The following is a 22,733-nucleotide window of genomic DNA, read 5'->3' on the forward strand; positions in this document are numbered from 1 at the left end:
ATTTGCAGGATACACACTTCCCTCAAGTGTAAAGCACATGTAGGCATGTACTGCAATTGTCACTTGGAATTGGCAGCAATGCAATCCCAGTCCCTGTGCGAACTGCCATTGTTCATGAATCGTACTATAGAACTGTTCTTACAGGGATTGGTTCAAAAGTGTTAATTATTGTGTAAACCCATGATTCCAGTTCTGTGTTAGTATGTTATCAAGATATTACATAGCTCTACTCATCTGATAGTCTTGGGTTGACTGTCTAATTTAAATTTTGTGTCCACCTGCTTAGCTAGGTGGTAACATGCTCGCCTCCCATGCAAGTGGGCCTTGGTTCGATTCCCGGCCAGGTTGGAGATTTTCCTCCGCTTGTGGATTGGGTGTTGTGTTGTCCCCATCATAATTTTATCCTCATCACCGGCGCGCAAGTAGCCCAATGTGACATAAAATGAAATAAGACTTTAATTTGGTAGCCGAACTTCTCCAACTAGGGGCCTCCCAGCCGATGATGCCATATGCTCATTTCCATTTTTTCCGTAAAAGGAAGAGACCACGGCCAAATACCTTGGCTAATTAAAATACTATTATTTGGATTGTTTGCAGTAGGGTTGGAAAATGCTATTCGCACCTTAATATTCGTTATTTCTCTCTTTCCTATAGGTCTGCGACTTGATGAAATACATTCCGTTGAAATTGTTGGTGGGTCTAGCCGCATCCCTGCAATTAAACACCTTATAGAGACTGTTTTTGGCAAGTTACCAAGTACAACTCTTAATCAAGATGAAGCTGTAGCAAGAGGCTGTGCTCTACAGTGTGCTATGCTTTCACCAGCTATTAGAGTGAGAGAATTTAGTGTTACTGATATCCAGACCTATCCCATTAAACTAGTGTGGGATGCATCAATGGGTGAAGATGGGTAAGTACATCATTTTTAAGTTTTGCATTTTGGTAATGTTATAAAATTAAGAATCATAAGCTAAAATATGGCCACAAATATTTTATATTTTGTTAAAGATGTAGGAGCCTGTTTTACTAATGCCAATGCTGTGCTGTGACCTATCTCTAATATTTTTTTCTGGGATTTAATTACGTGTTTAGTCGTCACATTTATCACTTGTGTATTCTTATTATTTTAGTTAGCAGAAAATCAACATTGTAACCAAAATACCCGTGCACGTGCTTGTTTGCTTGCTTAACTACTTTCTTGTTACTGTATGAAACAGCTTTTATAGTTTTAATGTTTTTTATTATTATTTCCTCAAGTCAGTTATGCTGTTAACAATAATTGAGAATGCTACTGCTTCTCAGTTTTCTGCTGTTGCCCATGACAATTGAAAAGTTGACAGTTGGCTGTGTATTCGATAACTCGCCATTTTCACCTCTCTCTCTCTCTAAATAGATGTGAGCATTAACTACGTGAGGTAGTATAGAACGGTTGTGGCATTTGTATTATTTTTGGCACATTGACAGTTTCTACCATCGCAAATGGATGATACTATAGCTACTTATGACTTTGCAAATGCCCAAAATTGCTGATGCTCAAGGAGGTCAAAGGGCTCGTATGTTTATTTAAGATTCTTTCCAGAATCGGCAGGAGAATTGTTCCATGTGACTGAAAAAAGCTTAAAATGGCTGCCAGAACTTACACACAGAACTATCATCCTAAATCAGTCATCTGTATTTCGACAGGCTTCTAATTATTTTCAGACTTCAAATGTAACAACTTGTCTGAAACAAAAGTGCGGATTCTGAAAATTGGCAGAAGACAACACAGAGCATGCACAATTTCTTAAGTGTTATAGATACAGGCAATAGGTCTATGAAAGGTTACTGGTACAGTACCACACACAAGTATGTAAAAGAAAATGTATGCATATGAGGTATCTAGACAGGTTTTCAATTGGATCCAAAATTTCTTCACAGGCAAAACCCAACATCTTGTCCCTTAAGAATAGTTTCTGCAGACCGAGAAGTATCTGATATGCACTTGGGGGTGTGTAATAGGTTGTTTGCTACACATATTACACATTAATAATTTAATGTGTAGTATTATGTGCAAATTCAGCCCATTGGTAAATAATGTGATAGTCTATGTGGATGTTGTATTCTATAAAAATTATGGTAACATCAGTGTAGATGTTGGTAAGTTCTTAATGTGGACTAATTTAAAATTGTGAAACATCGGTGTTGTTGTAATCTGTCCCCCCTTCCCCCTCTCTTGTAGGGCCAATTTGTTGTTTCCACTTTCTGCATAAAATATTAACAACGCAGTTGAACACCAGGAACCACATTAGTAATAAGTGTTGTAATTTTTGACTTAAGGGTTGAGTTGCAATTTCAGGCAAAAATGTGGGGGTAACACTGTATACAAGTGTGTTGTAAAACCGACATATTGGCTAAATTGTCGGAATGTCTTTCGTGGATTGGTAGAATATTAGGAACTAACAGTTTGTCTAAGAGGGAGGTCACTTGCAAAACAATTAACCTTTCCGTACTGAAATACTGCTCAATTTTAATAAGATTCTTATCATATTAGAATAGGGGAAAAACAGATATATGAAGGAGGGTGGTGTGATTGGTTACAGGCATTTGCTTTGTGTTCTTGGTTGTGTTCTGGAACCTTCATGTGTTTTATAAATGACATTATTTCTACATATGGATAAAGACAAGGTAGCTTGTTTCTTATATTTTTATTTTTCAAGGCTGGTATTTAGATACATGCTCAGGCAGGCATAACAAAAATACTGTTGTGTATGAGCTTTCAGCCAAAGCCTTCTTCAGAAAGAAAAGAAAGGGTGAGTGGAAAGGAGATGAGTGGAGAAGAGGAAGAAACTGCAGAGAGCAGATACAGGGGGGTTGAGGGGACATGAATGGGAGGAGGTAATAGGACAGAGGCAGTGGAAACAGTTGGGTGGAGGGTGTGGGGCACTAGGTTACGGTAGGTTGAGCCCGAGACGATATGAGGAGCGGAGACTGTGTTGTACAGAGCTCTGTGTAGTTCAGAAAAGCTGGTGATACAGGGAGGATGCAGATGGCCCGGCCTGTGAAGCAGCCATTAAAATAGGGCATGCTATGTTCAGCTGCATGTTGTGCCACAGGGTAGTCTACTTTGCTCTTGCTCACAATTTGACAGTGGCTGTTCATCCTGGTCGACAGTTGGTTGATTGTCATATAAATTTATAAAGCTGTGCAATGATTGTAGCAGAACCGGTATATTACACAGCTGCTTTCACGGGTAGCCCATCCTATGAATAAGCCTGTGACGGAGCTGGAAGTGCTGGATGGGTGGTTAGGGTAGTCAGCAGGGTCTTTCACAGGGATATGATCTCTGTGCCAAAAGGTTGGGACTTCGAGTTTAAAAGGGATGGACTAGGATGTTGTAGAGGTAGTAGCAGAACACTGTGTTAGGATGGTTGGGAATGATCTAAATGTCCCTAAATTCAGTGTGATGATAGGTAATCATAGCCCCCAGGAAGGATGTTGTTCAGTTGTATGGGATGATGAAGGGGTGCTCTTTTATTTCGTGATGTGAGGGATGTGGCATGGGAAGTTGGTTTGAGACTAGGTCAGGGGGATAGTCCCTGTCTGTGAAAGCCTTGGGGGTGAGACCTTCAGCATGCTGGGTAAGATGTTGAGATCGTGAAGAAAGGAATGAGGATAAGGGTGTATTGGCCCTGGGTCCAGATCACGAAGGTATCAGCAAAGAACTTGAACCAGACCCAGGGATTTGAGAGGCTAGAGGGAGTTTGTTGTAGACAGCCCTGAGTACAGGTTGGTATGTGAGTGTGCCATGCAGATGCCCATTGCTGTGCTGCATATTTTTTTACATACCTTCCGTAGGAGAAAAAGTTGTGTGTTAGGATAAAGTGAGTAAGATATACGAGGAATGAAGTAGTGGGTTTGGGGTCTATAAGATGTTGGAAGAGATGGTGTACAATGGCAGAAAGTCCATGGACGTGAGGGATGTTGGTATAGAGAAGTGGCACCAACAGTAGGTATCGAGTTAAAGAGGATGGGGATGATGGAGAGTTGGTGACGGAAGTTCTTAGTATCTTTGGTGTGGTGCAGTTGGTTGGAGATGTTGGTCAACAAGAGTGGAAATTCTTTCGGCGGAAGAAAGGTAGCCAACTACAATGGAGTGTCAAAGATTGGTGGATTTGGAATAGGCTCTTTCTAGAAAAGTATGTAGGTGAAGGAGTTGGACAATTGACGGAGGCCTTCCGCCAAGTAGTCAAAGATTTATAACGATAATGATGGAACCTTCATATGCAAATGGGATGATTGGGTTCGGATTTGTTTTGAAACTGTGTGTGGCTGTCCTCCTTTCTGCTGAATGGTTGGTGTTCTTATGAAGGGAAGGATTGTGAATCAAAGTTGGAGGTAAAGAATTCCTGGGAGGCTATTAGGTGGATCATGGTTGGATGGTGGTATGAACTGAGAGAGGAAGAGTTCTATATTGTGATAGGTTGGCTTTGATTGTAGGGATTGGTGGCAAAGAAGTGTTTCCATTGCAGGGCCTGGGAAAGGAGAGGAGGTCCAGCTATGCCAGATTAATCCCAGTTCAGAAGTCCAACATAACCTCCAATCCCTGCTTGAAACCTTAGGCCCTTCCCAGTACCCCTCCTCTGAATCCATTTCCCTCGTCATCCCTGTGACGCCCCACATATCCTCCTCCTACATGCTCCCCAAAATCCAAAAACTTAACAATCCTGGATGCCCGTTGTATCAGTTTATTGTACATCTACTGAAAGAGTATCGGCCTTCATTGGCCAACACCTCCAACCTATTGCCTGAATCTTAAGTCTCCCACATCAGCACCAACCAGTTGCTTCACTGATTCTCCACTGTCTCCACTCCGTAACCTCCTAGATTACGTTTCCCAATTTCCTTCACTCCAAACCCACTACCTCATTCCTCATATACCACTTTGTCAACTGTTTTCAGGGCTGCCTAGAGCAAATCACCATAGCTTCCCCAATCCCTGGTCTGGTTAAATTTCATTGACATCTTCTTGATCTGGACTCAGAGCCAGGGCATCCTCATTCCTTCACAACCTTACCACTTTCCCTCCCATCCACTTCACCTGGTCTTCCTCAACCTAACGTACCACCTTCCTCAGTATTGACCTTCATCTCTCTGATGTCTCCATCCACACCTCTGTCCACATTAAACCAATAACACCACAGAGTGGAACAAATGAACCACATACTTCGTGAGGGCTTTGATAACCTATCATCATACCCTGAAATTATGTACATCCTACCCAAAATCTTTCCTGCTTCTCCTATACTGGCATTAAGTCGCTCACCCAATCCCCACATCATCCTAGTCCAACCCTATGTCACTCCCCCCCCCCCCCCCCCCAACCACTTACCACAAGGATGATATCCCTGTGAAAGATACAGGTGAAGACCTGCCCAATCCACCCACCCAGCACTTCCCATTCCAGTCCTTCCTATCCTACACCATCAAGAACCAGGTCACCTGTGAAAGCAGCTGTATCATATACTAGTTCTGCTGTCCACCAGTATGAATGGCCACTGCCAAACTGTGGGCCAAGAGCAAAGTGGACCATCATGTAGCACAACGTTTAGCTGAACATAACTTGTTTGATTTCAATGGCTGCTTCACAACCTGGGCCATCTGGATGCTCCCCTCCATCACCAGCTTTTCTGAACTGTGCAACACGTTCTATGCTCCTGAAATTATCCTAGCCTCAACCTATGGTAATCTAGTGTCCCCACACCCTTCGTCCAATTGTCTCAACCACCTGTATTCTACCAACAACTAATTTGTGTCCTCTAACCCTCACTGCACGCTGCTCTTTGGCAGTGCACTCGCTGATCCCTTCCCTTCTCTGCTCCTCACCTTTCCCCTCTCCCCTCCACTCCCCTCCCCCACAGCCTCCAGATGCTGTGTGTCACAGCCTTGTACTGCCACTTCTAATCCCTGCATACTCCACCAGGCACTGCTGATTCCTCTTCCCCCCACTTGTATCCTGCTGTTCCTTTGCCTTCCCTTCTGACTGTGGATGGTAGCTTGTATTCGAAATGTTTGTTGCTTTCTGCATACCTGCCTAGTTTTCCCAGAAGATTTCCGGATTTTGGGGTAGTCTCACACTTTTCTGGATGAACATCCCCCCCCCCCCCCCCCTCTCTCTCTCTCTCTCTCTCTCTCTCTCTCTCGATTTTCAACTCCTGGGCATGTTCCTGCTCTCTGCATTCTTATTGATTTCAGTTTGGACTGTTAATAATAGCTGCTATTCTGTATTATTGATAATCTGCTCTCTCAGATTATCGCTGTGCTTTTGTCATTAACTCTGTGTGTCTGAAACACCACTGGTGAAACTCGATTGAACGTTCTATCGATAATCTCATCACATAGATTATCACTGTATTCTCTCTGTGCTTCGATTGTATGTTGGTTAGGAAAGCTTTGTTTATGCTTGCTTTTATGTGGTGTTTGCTGTTTGATCTAGTATTATGCAGTTGTGTGATGAATTTTTGTGTGAATTAGTGTTTTCGTGATGAGTTTAACTAAGAAACAATATCATCAGTCTTTCAGGGATGCATATTCTGCTGAATTTCAGTGTATTATGTGATCGCAGAAAGGTGAAACATTCGCATTCTGTTCCATGTGTTCATGTGATATAAGCATTGCTTACGGAGGAATCACTGAATTAATAAGTCTTATTAAATCCATTAAACATATCTTCAATATGAAAATGAAGGATAGTAGTGGGAAAATTAATTCATTTTTTACCACTCCTGGAGCTGACCTTGATGTAATAAGAGCATAATGTTTGTACTCTTCATTTTTAATTGATCATAATATTCAGTTAGCTGCTGCTGTTCATACTGGGGCTCTTTTTAAGAAAATGTTCTCTGATTCGGAAAACGCAAAAAGATACGGTTGTGGTCATACAAAGACTTCACGTATTTTGAAAGAAATGGCTACAGATTCAAGAAATGAACTCATTAGTTGCATGCAACCTGAACCATTTACTTTGGCTGCAGATGGGAGCAATGACTTTGATGCTAAGCTTTATCCCTTAGCCGTCACCTGTTTTGAGGAAAAGCAGCAAAAGACTATTACTTAGGTGCTGTCTGTCCCAGACTTGGTGGTTGATTCAATGGGACATAATATTGGGAATTTAATTTAACAGTCGGAGTATTACAAAATATCAATTGATAATTATGTAATGTTCTGTTCAGACAATGCTCCAATCATGATTGGAAATAAAAATTGAGTAACTGATGTTTTAAGGGAAGCACAGCTGTATGCCTTTTTGCTGGGTTGCTAATGTCATTTGATTAACTTTGCTGATGATGGAGGTGCAAGCAGTTTGCCTGTTAAAATTGATGAACTTTTAATCAACATTGTCTATTGTTTAGAAAAGAGTTGCAAGAGAAAGGAAAGGCTTAAAAAGTTCAAAGAGCTCCACGGCATGGAAACTACTTAGAAGATATTAAACTTGTCTGCACAAGATGGCTATCTTTAGGAAAGTGTCTGCAGAGACTGTTGGAGCAGAGGGATCCATTAGCTGGGTTATTTGAAGATGAGGTGCATGTTAGTGCTCAGTGTGCATCAAGAAACTTAACATGATTTACAATCCCAAAACCTGAGCTTGGTGGTTCTAAAGACCATGGAAAGAGGAAGGCTATAGAGTCATCAGGATTGGTTGCCCCAAAGAGATTTGCATCTGCCACAAAATCTGACACTCCTGTCCTGAAGAACAACATTATTCAAACCCGTGAAGCAAAAACTGTTTATTTGCCTCTTCAGGCTTAAACAAGGCATACTGTGCTTTCGTATATACTGCCATTCCTATATTGGAGCATCTCAGTCCTGCACTTCAGAGTGCTTCCCCTTAAATTCATAAACTGTGAGAACTAATGACTAAGCTATTATAGCTGCTTCTCTCCAGGTTTGTTAAATCTAAAGTTATAGAAAGTTCAGTACCATCTTCTTGAGAATCCGAGAGGCAATGATAATCTAGTTATTGGTGTTCAGACAATGAATTTGGTGAAGAAACTTAACGTTAAAGACAAATAGACATTATTTTCATCTGTCAGGGCTTATTTCTGCTCTGTGTGTGATTATATCATAAACAAGTTTCCGCTCAGTGATGAAGTACTGAAGCATGCAAAGGTAGCAGAAGTTCCCAAAATCGAGAATGCCAAGTTTTCTTCTGTAGAATTTCTTGTAGAAATATGTCCATCATTGCTGCCAAGGAAGAAAAGTGAGTCACAGGGTGTCAACGACCCGGGACAACTGGGAGATCCGGGAAAAACCTGGGAATTTTTTCATCCGGGAGAAAACTGGGAAAAACCCGGGAATATTTTTGAGTTCCGGGAATTTTTCATTGTTCTAGTTTTCAGTTAAATCTTTGTGATTTTGACTGGTAAGAACCAATACTCCAACAAAAAAATTTACTGTATCACACTTCTGCAGAATAATACTGCAGCAGCAAAACATGAACGAGAGAAAAAAAAACGAAAATAAAACTAAGTCACAAAGAAAATGTGCCATATACAACAACAAAACTCAGTGCTCATACAAGCATTTGCCAACAGCAAAGTGTGTCAAAGGCTTTAGGAAGACTGTGCAGTGCTTCTGAACAACAAATTGCCTCCAATGAGCGTGACGTGACAGTTTTTTACATTAGATTCGTTTTAATGCAAGATCTTTTAATGTTTCACACGTACGAACATGCGGACTTCCTACTCCATCGTAGCTGCACAAGTGCAGTGACGCCTATTATCTGGCGCTCTCTGACAACTGCTGAAACATACCTTTCTAATAGGTCACGGAAATGCTTTGAAAAGCGTTACTTTCAAAGTAAATTTCCTTTTATGTTAGATAAACTATGTGAGAGAGTGTACGACAAATTTCTTAAATCACAGAGCATTTGAGTCTCATTTAAAAATCAACTCTTTGGGGACGACCATATGAAGAATTTCGAGCCCAGAAGACCAGACATTTACGTCGTTATTAAAAAAATTTACTTGCACATTTATGTGATGTATGACACGCAAAAAAGATCAACAATGTATGTGGAAGCTTAGCTTCTCTTACAGCTTATTAATCCTAGAGACCAATATATGTGATAGCTTTGCTTTTCTTGTAGCAACAATTGTACGTTAATTTAAGCCATTAATTTTTCTTATTTGTGTGTTTGCGCTACTTAAGAGTGATCTTGCTATTGGCTGACATCGCGTGTCAAATTCTGTCATCAGCTGGCGAGATCAGGTGACATGAGCTGTGACTGGCTTACAAAAGTGCGTCGCAATCTCGATTTTAATGCTTTGGAAAGTAACATGCAGTGTTTGGTGGAATTCGAATTTATACCTTCGTAACACGGAAATATGCTGTGTATATGTTGCTGCACCTCAAAGATCTTTCCAAAACGTGTCCCCCCCCCCCCCCCCCCCTGAGTTTCATCTTCTAAAGTGCCGGGAAATTCTATGCCGGTGTATAAAACCTTAAACCATAAAAGGATTGATAAGTGCTGAGAAAAAGTGTACTGTCACTTAACACGGAGAAAGTGTATTTTCACCTGGGAGAAAGTGTATTTTCAACCAGGAAATCCGGGCATTGTTTTTCCTTGTCCATGCAGACACCCTGGAGTCAGCTGAGGACACAATGAATGTGCTTCAGAGCCCATTTGGGCTTTACAGGTTGATGACTCTGCCACTGTCGAGAGCGAGAACTTGACAGATGAAACCAAATGGGCTCATTTGATGAGCATTCATGGAGCTGACGGTGTGCCTAAGTACAATAGGTTATCCAGGCTAAAGCTTTCTGCTCAGACTCTAGCGCTCAGCAATGCTGAGTGTGAGCATGTGTTCAGCTTGGTGAAGAAGAATTGCAATCAGTTTAGGTCCTCCATGTCGAATGAAGCACTAGGATCCATTTCTGTTTTGAATACAAGAAGCAGTGGTCTACATTAAATGAATAGCTTTTCTTCAGAATTTCTGAAGAAACCGAAGAAAGTTGCTCATCTTAGTCTCTCCTCTGTAACATGTGATGGAATATAGCCAGTGTTCTGCGATCTTGGAATATTTTGTAAATAAGTGCAAATAAATGTCCAATTTAGTAGTTTTGACACTGCCGTTCATATCGTGGCTTGCAAGATCAAGTGCAGAAAAGCTCATCTTTGTGTAGTGTGTGAAATGTTCCCAATGTTAAGTGACAACAAATGAACACTCATCAGCAAGTAACTTGTAAGTACCTAATTTCAGAGTTTGAAAATAGTGATCATAAAATATAGGCTATATTATGTGTGTTAACATTATTTGTGATCTCTTTCTGTGTAGTCTTTTTTTTTTCACTATTTTTGAACACCTTGCAACACATGCACACGTTAAATTTTTGCGATTTGGGATCTTACTGGCTTTCTGTTTAGGGAAGTTGGCAGGTATGTTTCTGGCTGGAGAGGAAGGGGGGTGGGGTTAACTTTTTTTCTTCTGACAAAGGCTTTGGCTGAAAGTTTAGTGTGTACAGTCTTTTCATTGCACCTCTCTGCAATTAAATGTGTCGTCTTTACGATAAATAGCAGTATTGCTGTATAATACGCAAAATATATAGTGCACACATAGCGTTATTCATAATAATACGAGGACGTGCTGAAAACCTGATGAAATTAATACATCATCTCCATAAACGTATGGTAAAAAAAAAATGTAGTGCATAAAAAAAATACAGCTACTGATGATGAGCATATAAATCTGTACAGTCGTGGGGAAAAACAAAAAAAAACAGCCTTGTTGTATTTACAAGGCTAGTAACAAAATTACTAAAAAATCTTAACTGGTTTACATTTGAAGAAATTGCTTTAAAAGTGTATTCTGCAGTCTTCTACAGAGATATGTCATATTGAGTGTTATATTGACATCAGTGCAAAATTACTTACTTCCTAAAACTTTTTGATGTATTTTTCTATGGTGCGGTTCTTGAAGTAGTGAAATACGTCTACAAATTTTTTGAAGTTTTTGAAATCTTTGTAGACTTATTTTCCATATTAGTTGGAGTTCCAAAATTCCTACGCTTTAAAGGTAATACTAAATTTTCTTAGACATTAGTTTTTATCTCCATGTGACAGTTTGGTGTAACTTCAGTTAAAGTTGTTTGGTGAGTAAAGAAAGTTAAAAAGAAGTGTTATACAGTGGTTTCCTTGGCCCTATTTATCCTTGCTTCATCCTATGCACTACAGTAATGAAGCAGTTCTGTACCCCTAATAGACAGTCACAGTTTTAAACAAGTGAAGCTATGTAATATTAATGATACAATCAAACTTTAAGTAACTTATTTTGATGCACTACATAATTTAATTTATGTTGCTGAAACTGAAGAAATATGATGACAAGTGTGTGAATAGCAGCCTAGAAATCATTGACTTGAAATGGCTTACACTTAAGAACACATGATGTTAAGGAATTACAGATTTAAAATCAGATAATTTTTTGCTTATTGGCATTTCCCTCAAAGGCTATGAATTGTGAAGGGCACATGAAGTACCTACTGCACTTATTTTTCATGTAACATGTACCTATCAGTGTTTTAATTTTATACTTACTATCTAACCTCTCCCCTTACCCTGGCATGTAGACTGCCCAGTCTTCGCTTTTTTTTTTAACAAGGGAAACTTATCATTGTTGCTTGCTATAATACTGATTTATTGCGGATGATTTTGAAAGAGGATTAACAGTCTCTTATTAGTTTTGCCATGAAGTGCAGGTGGTTGCAAGCAGTTTCAGTCTACCAGCAAGATTGAAACCTATTAACTAATATTGTGAAATTGGTGCAGTAGTCGCATTAGTGATCAGTTCCCATTTCATATACCTTTCCTACTAGTTTCCAGATAATAGTCATTGTCACAAAACTTCATGGGGTACAGTTTTGTGTATCAAATCTTATACCGTGCATAGCTTCGTGTGTGTGTGTGTGTGTGTGTGTGTGTGTGTGTGTGTGTGTGTAGGGGGGGGGGGGGGCTTAAAATTAACAGTATTTGTTTCTGTATGCAGGAATCTATTGAATTTTGACCTCATTAAGCAAGGAAGATACTGTTCAGAACACTTCAGCCACAAACAGTAATAGTGTTACAAATAAATTGTGTACCACCTGCACTTCAAGTGATTTTTCCATACTTTAGTAGTTTAATGTGTGCAAATTGGAGTGTATATTTGCCTCAGAATTTGCTAGTTGAAAGCTGACACACAATATGATATCAGTTAGTGCTTTTCCAACCAACACTTTTATCAAACTCGTAAATTTATAGATCAGATATAAAGCTCTGTACTCAGATGTTCCATTTCTTGATTACCTAGGAATTTCTCAAATACTTTATTTCTTAGCTCGGAACATCTTTACTACAGCATAAAGAACTGCTTTAATTTTCAGTAGTGTACCTGAAGACACGGAAAATGTATTGCCAGTAAAACGTAGGCGCCTGCGTAGTATCTGGAATCGTTTCAAGGTCACCATGTTTGATTATTTTTCTCAGCGTGTGGCTAGTACCCAGAAGTAAGTATGCGAAGAAATGCTTGACAGTGTTAGATTTGAGCTCTCGGTTTTGCATATCAGTTAAAATTTTTATGCAGAGCACATTATTGTATTATGATTTTTATTCTTTGTGTAATTAACTGTGGTTATACAACCATTTCTAATTAAAATGGAAACAGTCCTCTTTAGTGTTGTGCTAAAGACAGTAGATCTTGCAAATGATTTGCTGCACTTAATGCACCTTTTAGTGTGACACAATAAAGTGAATCTACTGGAAGTGCTTTATAATGAATAGTTTTAGTGTCTTCCCTAAGCAGTTACAATATTGACAATGATGGGTGATAAAAAAATCTTTACTTAGGGGACCAGATTGCCAATCACCTTTAAGATGAAATTGAGAGCAGACAGGTAAATAAGTGTGTGTGTGTGTGTGTGTGTGTGTGTGTGTATGTGTGTGTGTGTAAGGGGAGGGTGTTTCCAGTAAGCCGCTGTAAAGTAATAGTCATCACAAACTTTCATCACTCTGGCCACCATTAACCATTTCATTTTGAAGGTAACTGATGGTCCATCCTTGCGACTGTTCTTTACTCTATACTGAGCACTATTGTTTTAGTAAATTATTTTTTTTAATCTTGTTCAGCACAGCACACATTGGCATTCCAAACTTACTGTGCCCAATACATAGAATTTTCTGTAGAGAAAAGTTAAACTATGTGTAAAATGTAGCACTCTTCTTAAATATAGTTGTGTGATTACTGTTGTTCATATATTCGTAACAGGCCATATTTTCTTGTTGCCAACTCGAGTCAAAGAAAAAAAATTAGATTTGAGTATGATGTTTGGTGACAATGCCCAGTCATGTCATTTTTACCTTCTCTAAGCTCCAAACTCTGTTTTGTGTTGGAGCATCTCCAGTAAATTATTTGAAATGACTTTGATGATGAGTGAACCTACTGGTTTGGTAATAGGAAATTTGATTGTTGTGATATTGTAAAAGGGGGAGACAGGTTGCCTGTAAATACACACCAATTGCTACAAAAATATAAGTTATTCACTGCATATATATTGTAAACGTTGCTTTACAGGTGTGAAATAATTTGGTCCAAAATTCTGGATTTTGATAGCAATAGACAAAATCACACCAAATATGTGGCTGTAGTTTAGATAAATGTGTACTATTATTGAGTATTAATATAAGAAATCAGAGAATGGAAAATCCAGGTTGGAATACCAGAGAAGGAAAGTTGCTACTCACCACATAGCGGACATGCATCCCTGCCCCAGCCTCCTTCTTACCCCCACCCAGTTGCCACTCCCAGCATGCACTGTTGCTGCTGCTGCTGCTGCTCGCAATGTGTTTTCAGCTCTCTGAAACTGCAGACGTGTGTGCAAGTTGTGTTTGCGTGTGTGTGTGTGTGTGTGTGTGTGTGTGTGTGTGTGTGTGTGTACTGCTAACAAAGGCCCTAATGGCCAAAAGCTATAATTGTGTGAATCTTTTCGTTGTGCCTATCGCGACTCAGCGTCTCCGGTGTATGGTGAGTATCAACTTCCCTTCTCTGGTATTGTAAGATTAGAAATCAGAGAATTTAAAATGGAAAAATATAAAATCCTGCCAGTGAAGAAAATTGTATTGCTGTTTTTTACTGCAACAATAAAACTAATTGAGCACAGCAACTATTGGCTCAGTAAAGACTCTGTGTTAACATGCAGCAGGAGAAAATAAAAAACAATTCTTGTAGATATATTGGCTTTTGGAGAATGCATGGGCACACTTGACTTGATTGTTTGTGTTTCTTGTTAATATAACAATTTTGTTGATGATATCACCTGTTGCAAGATTAACTTTTATCCCGAATGTTGGTGAACTGCCAAAGGTCCTTGCTTCAAACAAATCCTGTGGGGTCATCCCCCCCCACCTTTGTGTTCCTCATATTCAATATGCAGCCTAATGCATTTAGTTGTATGCATTTCAAAAGTATTTTATTTATTTTTGTTGCAGAGAAATGGAAGTGTACACACAAAACCACCCAGTACCATTCTCAAAAATGTTGACGTTTTTCCGCAAGGAGCCATTCTCAATAAAAGCTTATTATGTTGGGAACATACCTTACCCGGATCCTTACATTGGTAACCATTAAGTCATTTCATTTAATAGCAAGTTTATATTAAAAAGTGAAATAAAATATTTGTGTGTGTTGGAGAATTGAAATTGGCCATGAAGTGCTTACTTCATATGTATGCATAATTAATTGTTTCATTCACATTAAATAAATAATAAAGCGAAGCTTTTTTTTCTCCACTAAACTGCTTTATAGTTTGTGCAAGATATGATTTCATCAGACATTATAGAAATATTTCTTAGTAACTATTACTGAATTTTAATTACTTGTTTGCTTTTTAATTTCAGGACAATTTATTGTAAAAGATGTAAAACCTACTCCGGAAGGAGAAAGCCAAAAAGTTAAAGTTAAAGTTCGTGTTAATCTGCACGGAATATTATTGATCAGCAGTGCATCACTTACAGAGAAGAAAGAAGCTACAGAACAAGATTCGCAAGAAGATACATCAATGGAAAATGATTCACAGAGTGCTGCATCTCAAGCAGGCAGTCAGAATGATGCACAGGCTGAACAGGCAGCAAATCAACAAAACCATATAGGTGGAGAGGTGAGGAGACGTAAACGCAGACTTGACGCGAATCAACTTTTAGCATGGTTTTATATGGTACGTGGGTGCTTGGTAGTGTGACAAGTCCTCGACTAGAAGTGGCGGGGGAGAAAGCAGGATGAAGAACTGCAGGCAAATACTAGGAATAAAAATGGTGGTTAATAACTTTTTAAATAGATTTCCAAGATGTAAAGCAATTTACTGGAAGCTTCTCATAAAAGTTAAGTCTCCCACAAGTATTTGATGGAGACAGAGGTGGTAAAATGAATGTTCCTGCAGAATTCTGTGAACTACTGGCAGGAATCGAAGGTTTTCTTCTGTTTTTGAAGTGAGACAGCAAATTACACAAGAGAACAAAACCTTCTAGTAACACTCTTCCCCTACCCTGCTTCAGTTTTTCCCTTCCTTTAAGCTATCCTGCCAGTAGATGTTATATTCAGTAGTTACTGTGTTTTCTGACTACTGAATATTTCTTCTTGTGCTGTTCTGCTCCTGTCACTTAGACATTATGTAAATTGCCAATTGTCTTGATGTTTCGTCTGAGTGTTGTTCATGTCTTCCTCATTCTTCTGCTGTTAAGAATGAAATAATAATACAGTTACCTTTTTTAAGTCCATTCATTTGTTAGTGGTGGTTATCTCATCTGTAAGAAGCTAACTAGTCTTCAGTTTCATTACCTTTGCAATTTTTTGCTGTTGGTGTTCGATGCACCTGGCTTTGCATAGTTTCCAGAACATTGAAGAATCAATTTCCTTGTGCTGTATGAAATATATTGATGGCTTTTGACACCTGCTTCTCTCTCTCTCTCTCTCTCTCTCTCTCTCTCTCTCTCTCTCTCTCTCTCTCTCTTTTCTTTTTATATATGAGGGAAACATTCCACGTGGGAAAAATATATCTAAAAAGAAAGATGATGAGACTTACCAAACAAAAGCGTTGGCAGGTCGATAGACACACAAACAAACAAACACAAACATACACACAAAATTCTAGCTTTCGCAACAAACGGTTGCTTCGTCAGGAAAGAGGGAAGGAGAGGGAAAAGACGAAAGGATGTGGGTTTTAAGGGAGAGGGTAAGGAGTCATTCCAATCCCGGGAGCGGAAAGACTTACCTTAGGGGGAAAAAAGGACAGGTATACACGCGCGCGCGCGCGCGCGCGCACACACACACACACACATATCCATCCGCATATACACAGACACAAGCAGACATTTGTAAAGGCAAAGAGTTTGGGCAGAGATGTGCGGTAAAAAGGAGGTGAATACAAAGTGAAACTACTGGCAAAAACAGGAGGAGGAAATAAGACGACAGAAAAGACTTCGAAATGTAACAGTGACAATAACAAACGTAATTGTTGGGTTCAAATTAATGATATGAATATAATAGAGGGAAACATTCCACGTGGGGAAAATATATCTATATGCAGATGGATATGTGTGTGTGTGTGTGTGTGTGTGTGTGTGTGTGTGTGCGCGCGAGTGTATACCTGTCCTTTTTTCCCCCCTAAGGTAAGTCTTTCCGCTCCCGGGATTGGAATGACTCCTTGCCCTCTCCCTTAAAACCCACATCCTTTCATCTTTCCCTCTCCTTCCCTCTTTCCTGACGAATCAACCGTTTGTTGCGAAAGCTTGAATTTTGTGTGTATGTTTGTGTTTGTTTGTGTGTCTATCAACCTGCCAGCGCTTTTGTTTGGTAAGTCTCATCATCTTTCTTTTTAGATATATTTTTCCCACGTGGAATGTTTCCCTCTATTATATTCATATCAATAATTTGAACCCAACAATTACGTTTGTTATTGTCACTGTTACATTTCGAAGTCTTTTCTGTCATCTTATTTCCTCCTTCTGTTTTTGCCAGTAGTTTCACTTTGTATTCACCTTCTCCTTTTTACCGTACATCTCTGCCCAAACTCTTTGCCTTTACAAATGTCTGCTTGTGTCTGTGTATATGCGGATGGATATATGTGTGTGTGTGTGTGTGTGTGTGTGTGTGTGTGTGTGTGTGTGTGTGTGTGTATGTACGCGCGAGTGTATACCTGTCCTTTTTTCTCCCTAAGGTAAGTCTTTCCGTTCCCGGGATTGGAATGACTCCTTACCCTCTCCCTTAAAACCCACATCCTTTCATCTTTCCCTCTCCTTCCCTCTTTCCTGACGAAGCAACCGGGGGTAGCGAAAGCTCGAAATTTTGTGTGTGTGTTTGTGTGTTTTTTATTGTGCCTGTCTACCAACGCTTTCCCGTTTGGTAAGTCATGGAATATAAGATGATGTGACTTACCAAACGAAAGTGCTGGCAGGTCGATAGACACACAAACATACACACAAAATTCAAGCTTTTGCAACAAACGGTTGCTTTATCAGGAAAGGGGGAAGGAGAGGGAAAGACGAAAGGACGTGGGTTTTAAGGGAGAGGGTAAGGAGTCATTCCAATCCTGGGAGCGGAAAGACTTACCTTAGGGGGGAAAAAAGGACAGGTATACACTCTCTCTCTCTCTCTCTCTCTCTCTCTCTCTCTCTCTCTCTCTCTCTCTCTCTCTCTCTCTCTCTCTCTCGCGCGCACACACACACATCCATCCGCACATACAGACACAAGCAGACATTTGTAAAGGCAAAGAGTTTGGGCAGAGATGTCAGTCGAGGCGGAAGTACAGAGGCAAAGATGTTGTTGAAAGACAGGTGAGGTATGGCGGCGGCAAATTGAAATTAGAAATTAGCGGAGATTGAGGCCTGGCAGATAATGAGAAGAGAGGATATACTGAAGGGCAAGTTCCCATCTCCGGAGTTCTGACAGGTTGGTGTTAGTGGGAAGTATCCAGATAACCCGGACGGTGTAAGACTGCCAAGATGTGCTGGCCGTGCACCAAAGCATGTTTAGCCACAGGGTGATCCTCATTACCAACAAACACTGTCTGCCTGTGTCCATTCATGCGAATGGACAGTTTGTTGCTGGTCATTCCCACATAGAAAGCTTCACAGTGTAGGCAGGTCATTTGGTACATCACGTGGGTGCTTTCCCACGTGGCTCTGCCTTTGATCGTGTACACCTTCCGGGTTACAGGACTGGAGTAGGTGGTGGTGGTAGGGTGCATGGGACAGATTTTACACCGGGGGCAGTTACAAGGGTAGGAGCCAGAGGATAGGGAAGGTGGTTTGGGGATTTCATAGGGATGAACTAAGAGGTTACGAAGGTTAGGTGGACGGCGGAAAGACACTCTTGGTGGAGTGGGGAGGATTTCATGAAGGATGGATCTCATTTCAGGGCAGGATTTGAGGAAGTCGTATCCCTGCTGGAGAGCCACATTCAAAGTCTGATCCAGTCCCAGAAAGTATCCTGTCACAAGTGGGGCACTTTTGGGGTTCTTCTGTGGGAGGTTCTGGGTTTTTAGGTGACGAGGAAGTGGGTCTGGTTATTTGCTTCTGTACCAGGTCGGGAGGGTAGTTGCGGGATGCGAAAGCTATTTTCAGGTTGGTGGTGTAATGGTTCAGGGATTCCGGACTGGAGCAGACTCGTTTGCCTCGAAGACCTAGGCTGTATGGAAGGGACCGTTTGATGTGGAATTGGTGGCAGCTGTCATAATGGAGGTACTGTTGCTTGTTGGTGGGTTTGATGTGGACGGACGTGTGAAGCTGGCCATTGGACAGGTGGAGGTCAATGTCAAGGAAAGTGGCATGGGATTTGGAGTAGGACCAGGTGAATCTAATGGAACCAAAGGAGTTGAGGTTGGAGAGGAAATTCTGTAGTTCTTCTTCACTGTGAGTCCAGATCATGAAAATGTCCTCAATAAATCTGTACCAAGCTTTGGGTTGGCAGGCCTGGGTAACCAAGAAAGCTTCCTCTAAGCGACCCATGAATAGGTTGGCGTACGAGGGGGCCATCCTGGTACCCATGGCTGTTCCCTCCGCTAATTTCTAATTTCAATTTGCCGCCGCCATACCTCACCTGTCTTTCAACAACATCTTTGCCTCTGGACTTCTGCCTCGACTGACATCTCTGCCCAAACTCTTTGCCTTTACAAATGTCTGCTTGTGTGTGTGTGTGTGTGTGTGTGTGTGTGTGTGTGTGTACCTGTCCTTTTTGTGTGTGTGTGTGTGTGTGTGTGTGTGTGTGTGTGTGTGTATCAACATACCAACAATTTCGTTGGTAAACACACACACACACACACACACACACACACACACACACACACACACTCCATTCTGCACAAGAAATAAACTGTTTTGTCTAGTCATTAATAAAGTTGATGTGAATGTTGTTTAAAAATTTTGGTGCTGTGCTTCCTCTAAAAGCAAAACTGTGAGTTTTCCTTGAATACTGTGTGAATGCCAGCCCCTAACAAGTATGGAATTGCTGTTAAAGCTGAGTTTCTGAATATGGTATGTTGTGATGCTTGTTAGAACAATACTTAAACAGAATAATCCATCATGTAATACATTTTTATTATTAAACACTGCCAGTAACCTCACAATTTCTTCCAAGCTACAACCCACTTGGATTAGTAATGGAGAAACATGACATGTCGGTATGAAGCCTAAAAAAAATTGGCATTGTGTTACTGTCTCGCAGTTCATTGTTGCCTCAAGAAACCTTTCCAATTAGTCTTATGCCCAGACCTAAAAAGAAACCTAGGCCAACATTAGGTAGAATGCCATTCTCAGTGACCTCCACCTTTTGCTGTGCTCTGTATATTTCCCTGTGTTAGCATGTTCTACCAATGCAACAGAATAAATTCTTATCTTGTACAGTAAGCTCCCCATTGGTTACTTTGAACATCAAATACTGGCTGTTGCCAAAGGAACTTTCATACATTACGTTTTGCTACCAGCCAACTTTGGACCTGTCCTAATACAACTCTCGCCCCCTCACCGTGTGTGTGTGTGTGTGTGTGTGTGTGTTTTTGAAAGTAACTATTGTGAGTGGGAAAGAATGCATCTTTTGTAATTTTGAAATTATGATCTCGTGCTGTGGTTTCTGTGTGTATTTTCAACTAATCACAGAAACTACTGTAATGATTTAGTTATGGTTTTTGCTAATGAGTAGTGGTGAATTAAAAATCACTGCTACTGTAACGACAATAATATTGCTATACTCTGCTGAATGGAAGAACTCCTTAGGGGAAATGAAACAAACTAATTTGTCAGATAGATGCTGTATTTACCTTTCACCGAAAATGTTGATAGTAGGGGAAGGGAAGGGAATGAGTTTTCACAGTTTAGTTTTCTCAGCAGTCTAACCTAATTGTGTGTACCCAATTGTGAATTTTGTGAACCATGAGTGCTAAAGGGTACAACTTACACTGTAGGTTGACAGTTCAGCAAGTTTACTTCACCCTTTATTAAATTTATTTGAAATTAAGTACTCCTCCTCTACCCTTCAGTTTCATTAACTTAATTTGGACACAAAGTAACATAATTTGCTCATATAACAAATAAATTGTAACTAACATTCTTTGATTTTTACTTACCTGAATTTTAACTCTTCTGTAGGATGATGCAGAAGGACAAGGAAATACTGAGAAGAAAGAGGCATCAAAAAAGAAAAAAATAGTGAAAACAGTCGATCTGCCTATAGAGTCTTATACTCATGGCATATCACAACTAGATCTGAATAACTACATTGAACAAGAGGTAAATATTGAAGCTTATTCTACCATATTTGCAACTAATAATTCATTGTAAATGTTTAAAGATTGAGGGACTTCTTTTCAATATGAGAACTTGGCTAGTGCTGTACATTACACTGTACTGTGTAATTTTTTTTTTTTTTTTCCAGTGCAAAATGATTGCAAGTGACAGGCAAGAGAAGGAACGTATTGATGCTCGCAATGCTTTAGAGGAATATGTATATGATCTTAGAGGCAAACTTAACAGTGATGAAGAACTTGCAACTTTCGTTAATGATGCTGATAGAACATCGCTTTCACAGCAGTTGGATGAAACTGAAAATTGGCTGTATGAAGAGGGAGAGGACTGTAATAGACAAGTTTATGTTGATAGACTGTCATCATTGAAGGTAGGTGTGGAAACCAAATTAGAATATGAAATAAAATTAAAGTTTTACTTCTCTGCTACTACTAAGACTGCTCTCATGTGACTCATTGTACTTGTTGCCTATGGTGCTTGGATTCTTTGTGTTTTGTACACTCAATTTCTTACCTTCTGGCCTTCTAAGCCTTTCAGTTATTGATTATATGGTCCCCTTTTTTGAATGTCACTCGATAATTTGTTTCTAAATTTTACATAACTGCAGATTATGCAGGGAAGGTCGCCCAGTGTGGCGTATAGTTCACCTCTGTGCCTTTCTCTCTTCGTACCCTTCTTTCTGGCAACAGTACCATGTCCAAAACCCAGGATAGTAGCCCTTCAGTAGGGTGGTGGTGTCGGCGGTGCCTGAGCTGGAAACTCCCCACATAAGCCAAGGAGTATTTGCCTGTCACAGCTGGGACAAAGGGGACTCCAGGCAACAGTTTACTGGCCACTGCTGTGGTTGCCTGGAATGCATGGGGAAAGCCCTCATTTGAAGTGGATGGTACCATGGCAGAAATTCACACATGAAGTGAATTAAACTTCCTTCTGACTTACTACAATATGGGGAGATATGACTGTAAAACCTTCCCTTCCCTGGTTATGCTGTGGGAGGAATAAGAGCTCTCAGAGAAAAGGTAAGAAATACTCCCCCCAATACTTGGTTTGTTCTATGACGGACACGGACTTCTTTTGGTTACAAAACCTTTGTTCTTTGTTGAACATCTCGGGAACAGATTTGGAGAAGTGGCAGTGATTTAAAAAATGAAAAGTGACTCCATTATGATTAAAATGGCTTCCCCCACCTAGTCATGGGCACTGCTCGCCTGCGACAAGATAGGTGAAGTTCCTGTCACAAGAACCCCCATAAAAGTCTGAATATGGTACAGGGTTTGTTTTTCCAACAAGATTTCCTTCTACAGCCTGATGAAGAGTTGCTAGGTATGCATTTTGTCCATGTTCAGTGGAGACCAAATGACAACAAGAGTGGATACTCGAGGCTTAATCCTCATTCTCACCTTTAAAGGTGACTCATTCCTGAGGTGGTCAAGGTCGTGGTATATCGCTGTGCTGACAAGCTGTATGTTCATCGTCCCGTGTGATGCTGCAAATGCATGTGATTTTGACACACGACTTAATGTTGCAATGCCAGCCCAGTCTGTAGGGATTGTGGCAGTCAGTTACACACAAATGTAGCTTATGCCCCTTCCCTTACTGTGTCACCTGTGGGGAGCACTACTCCCCCTGTTCACTAGACTGCACCATTTTCAATCGTGAAAAGAAAATTCGGTAATACAAGACCCTTGACCACGTCACATATAAAGAGACCAAGAAGGAAATAAGATTGCCTGCATCCTACATGTATGACAGTGAGGTATGCTACTGCTACAACAATATTGTTCACTTTAGGGATTGTACCATTGTTCTCCTTGTCTTCTAAATCTGGCCTTTGGGACCACCTAACTACACCAGCTCCCCTTTGGAAGCATTGACTAGACTCCCTATCGACTAGGATAGTAATCCAAACAGAGGAAGATTCTGATCGCCCCAT

At 40.3% G+C, this 22,733-nt stretch overlaps 1 protein-coding gene across 1 annotated transcript in view; it reads left to right on the forward strand.

Moving 5' to 3' along the window:
• LOC126175562 (heat shock 70 kDa protein 4) overlaps positions 1-22,733 on the forward strand; it is a 72,016-nt gene that overhangs the window by 27,197 nt on the left and 22,086 nt on the right. Inside the window, exons 7-11 of the mRNA XM_049922416.1 lie at positions 655-910; positions 14,498-14,625; positions 14,906-15,165; positions 20,645-20,785; positions 20,931-21,170. Of these exons, the coding sequence (XP_049778373.1) occupies positions 655-910; positions 14,498-14,625; positions 14,906-15,165; positions 20,645-20,785; positions 20,931-21,170 (1,025 nt within the window). The remainder of the gene's footprint in view (positions 1-654; positions 911-14,497; positions 14,626-14,905; positions 15,166-20,644; positions 20,786-20,930; positions 21,171-22,733) is intronic.

This window comes from Schistocerca cancellata, chromosome 3, assembly GCF_023864275.1.
Source record: "Schistocerca cancellata isolate TAMUIC-IGC-003103 chromosome 3, iqSchCanc2.1, whole genome shotgun sequence".
NCBI classification, from domain to species: Eukaryota; Metazoa; Arthropoda; class Insecta; order Orthoptera; family Acrididae; genus Schistocerca; species Schistocerca cancellata.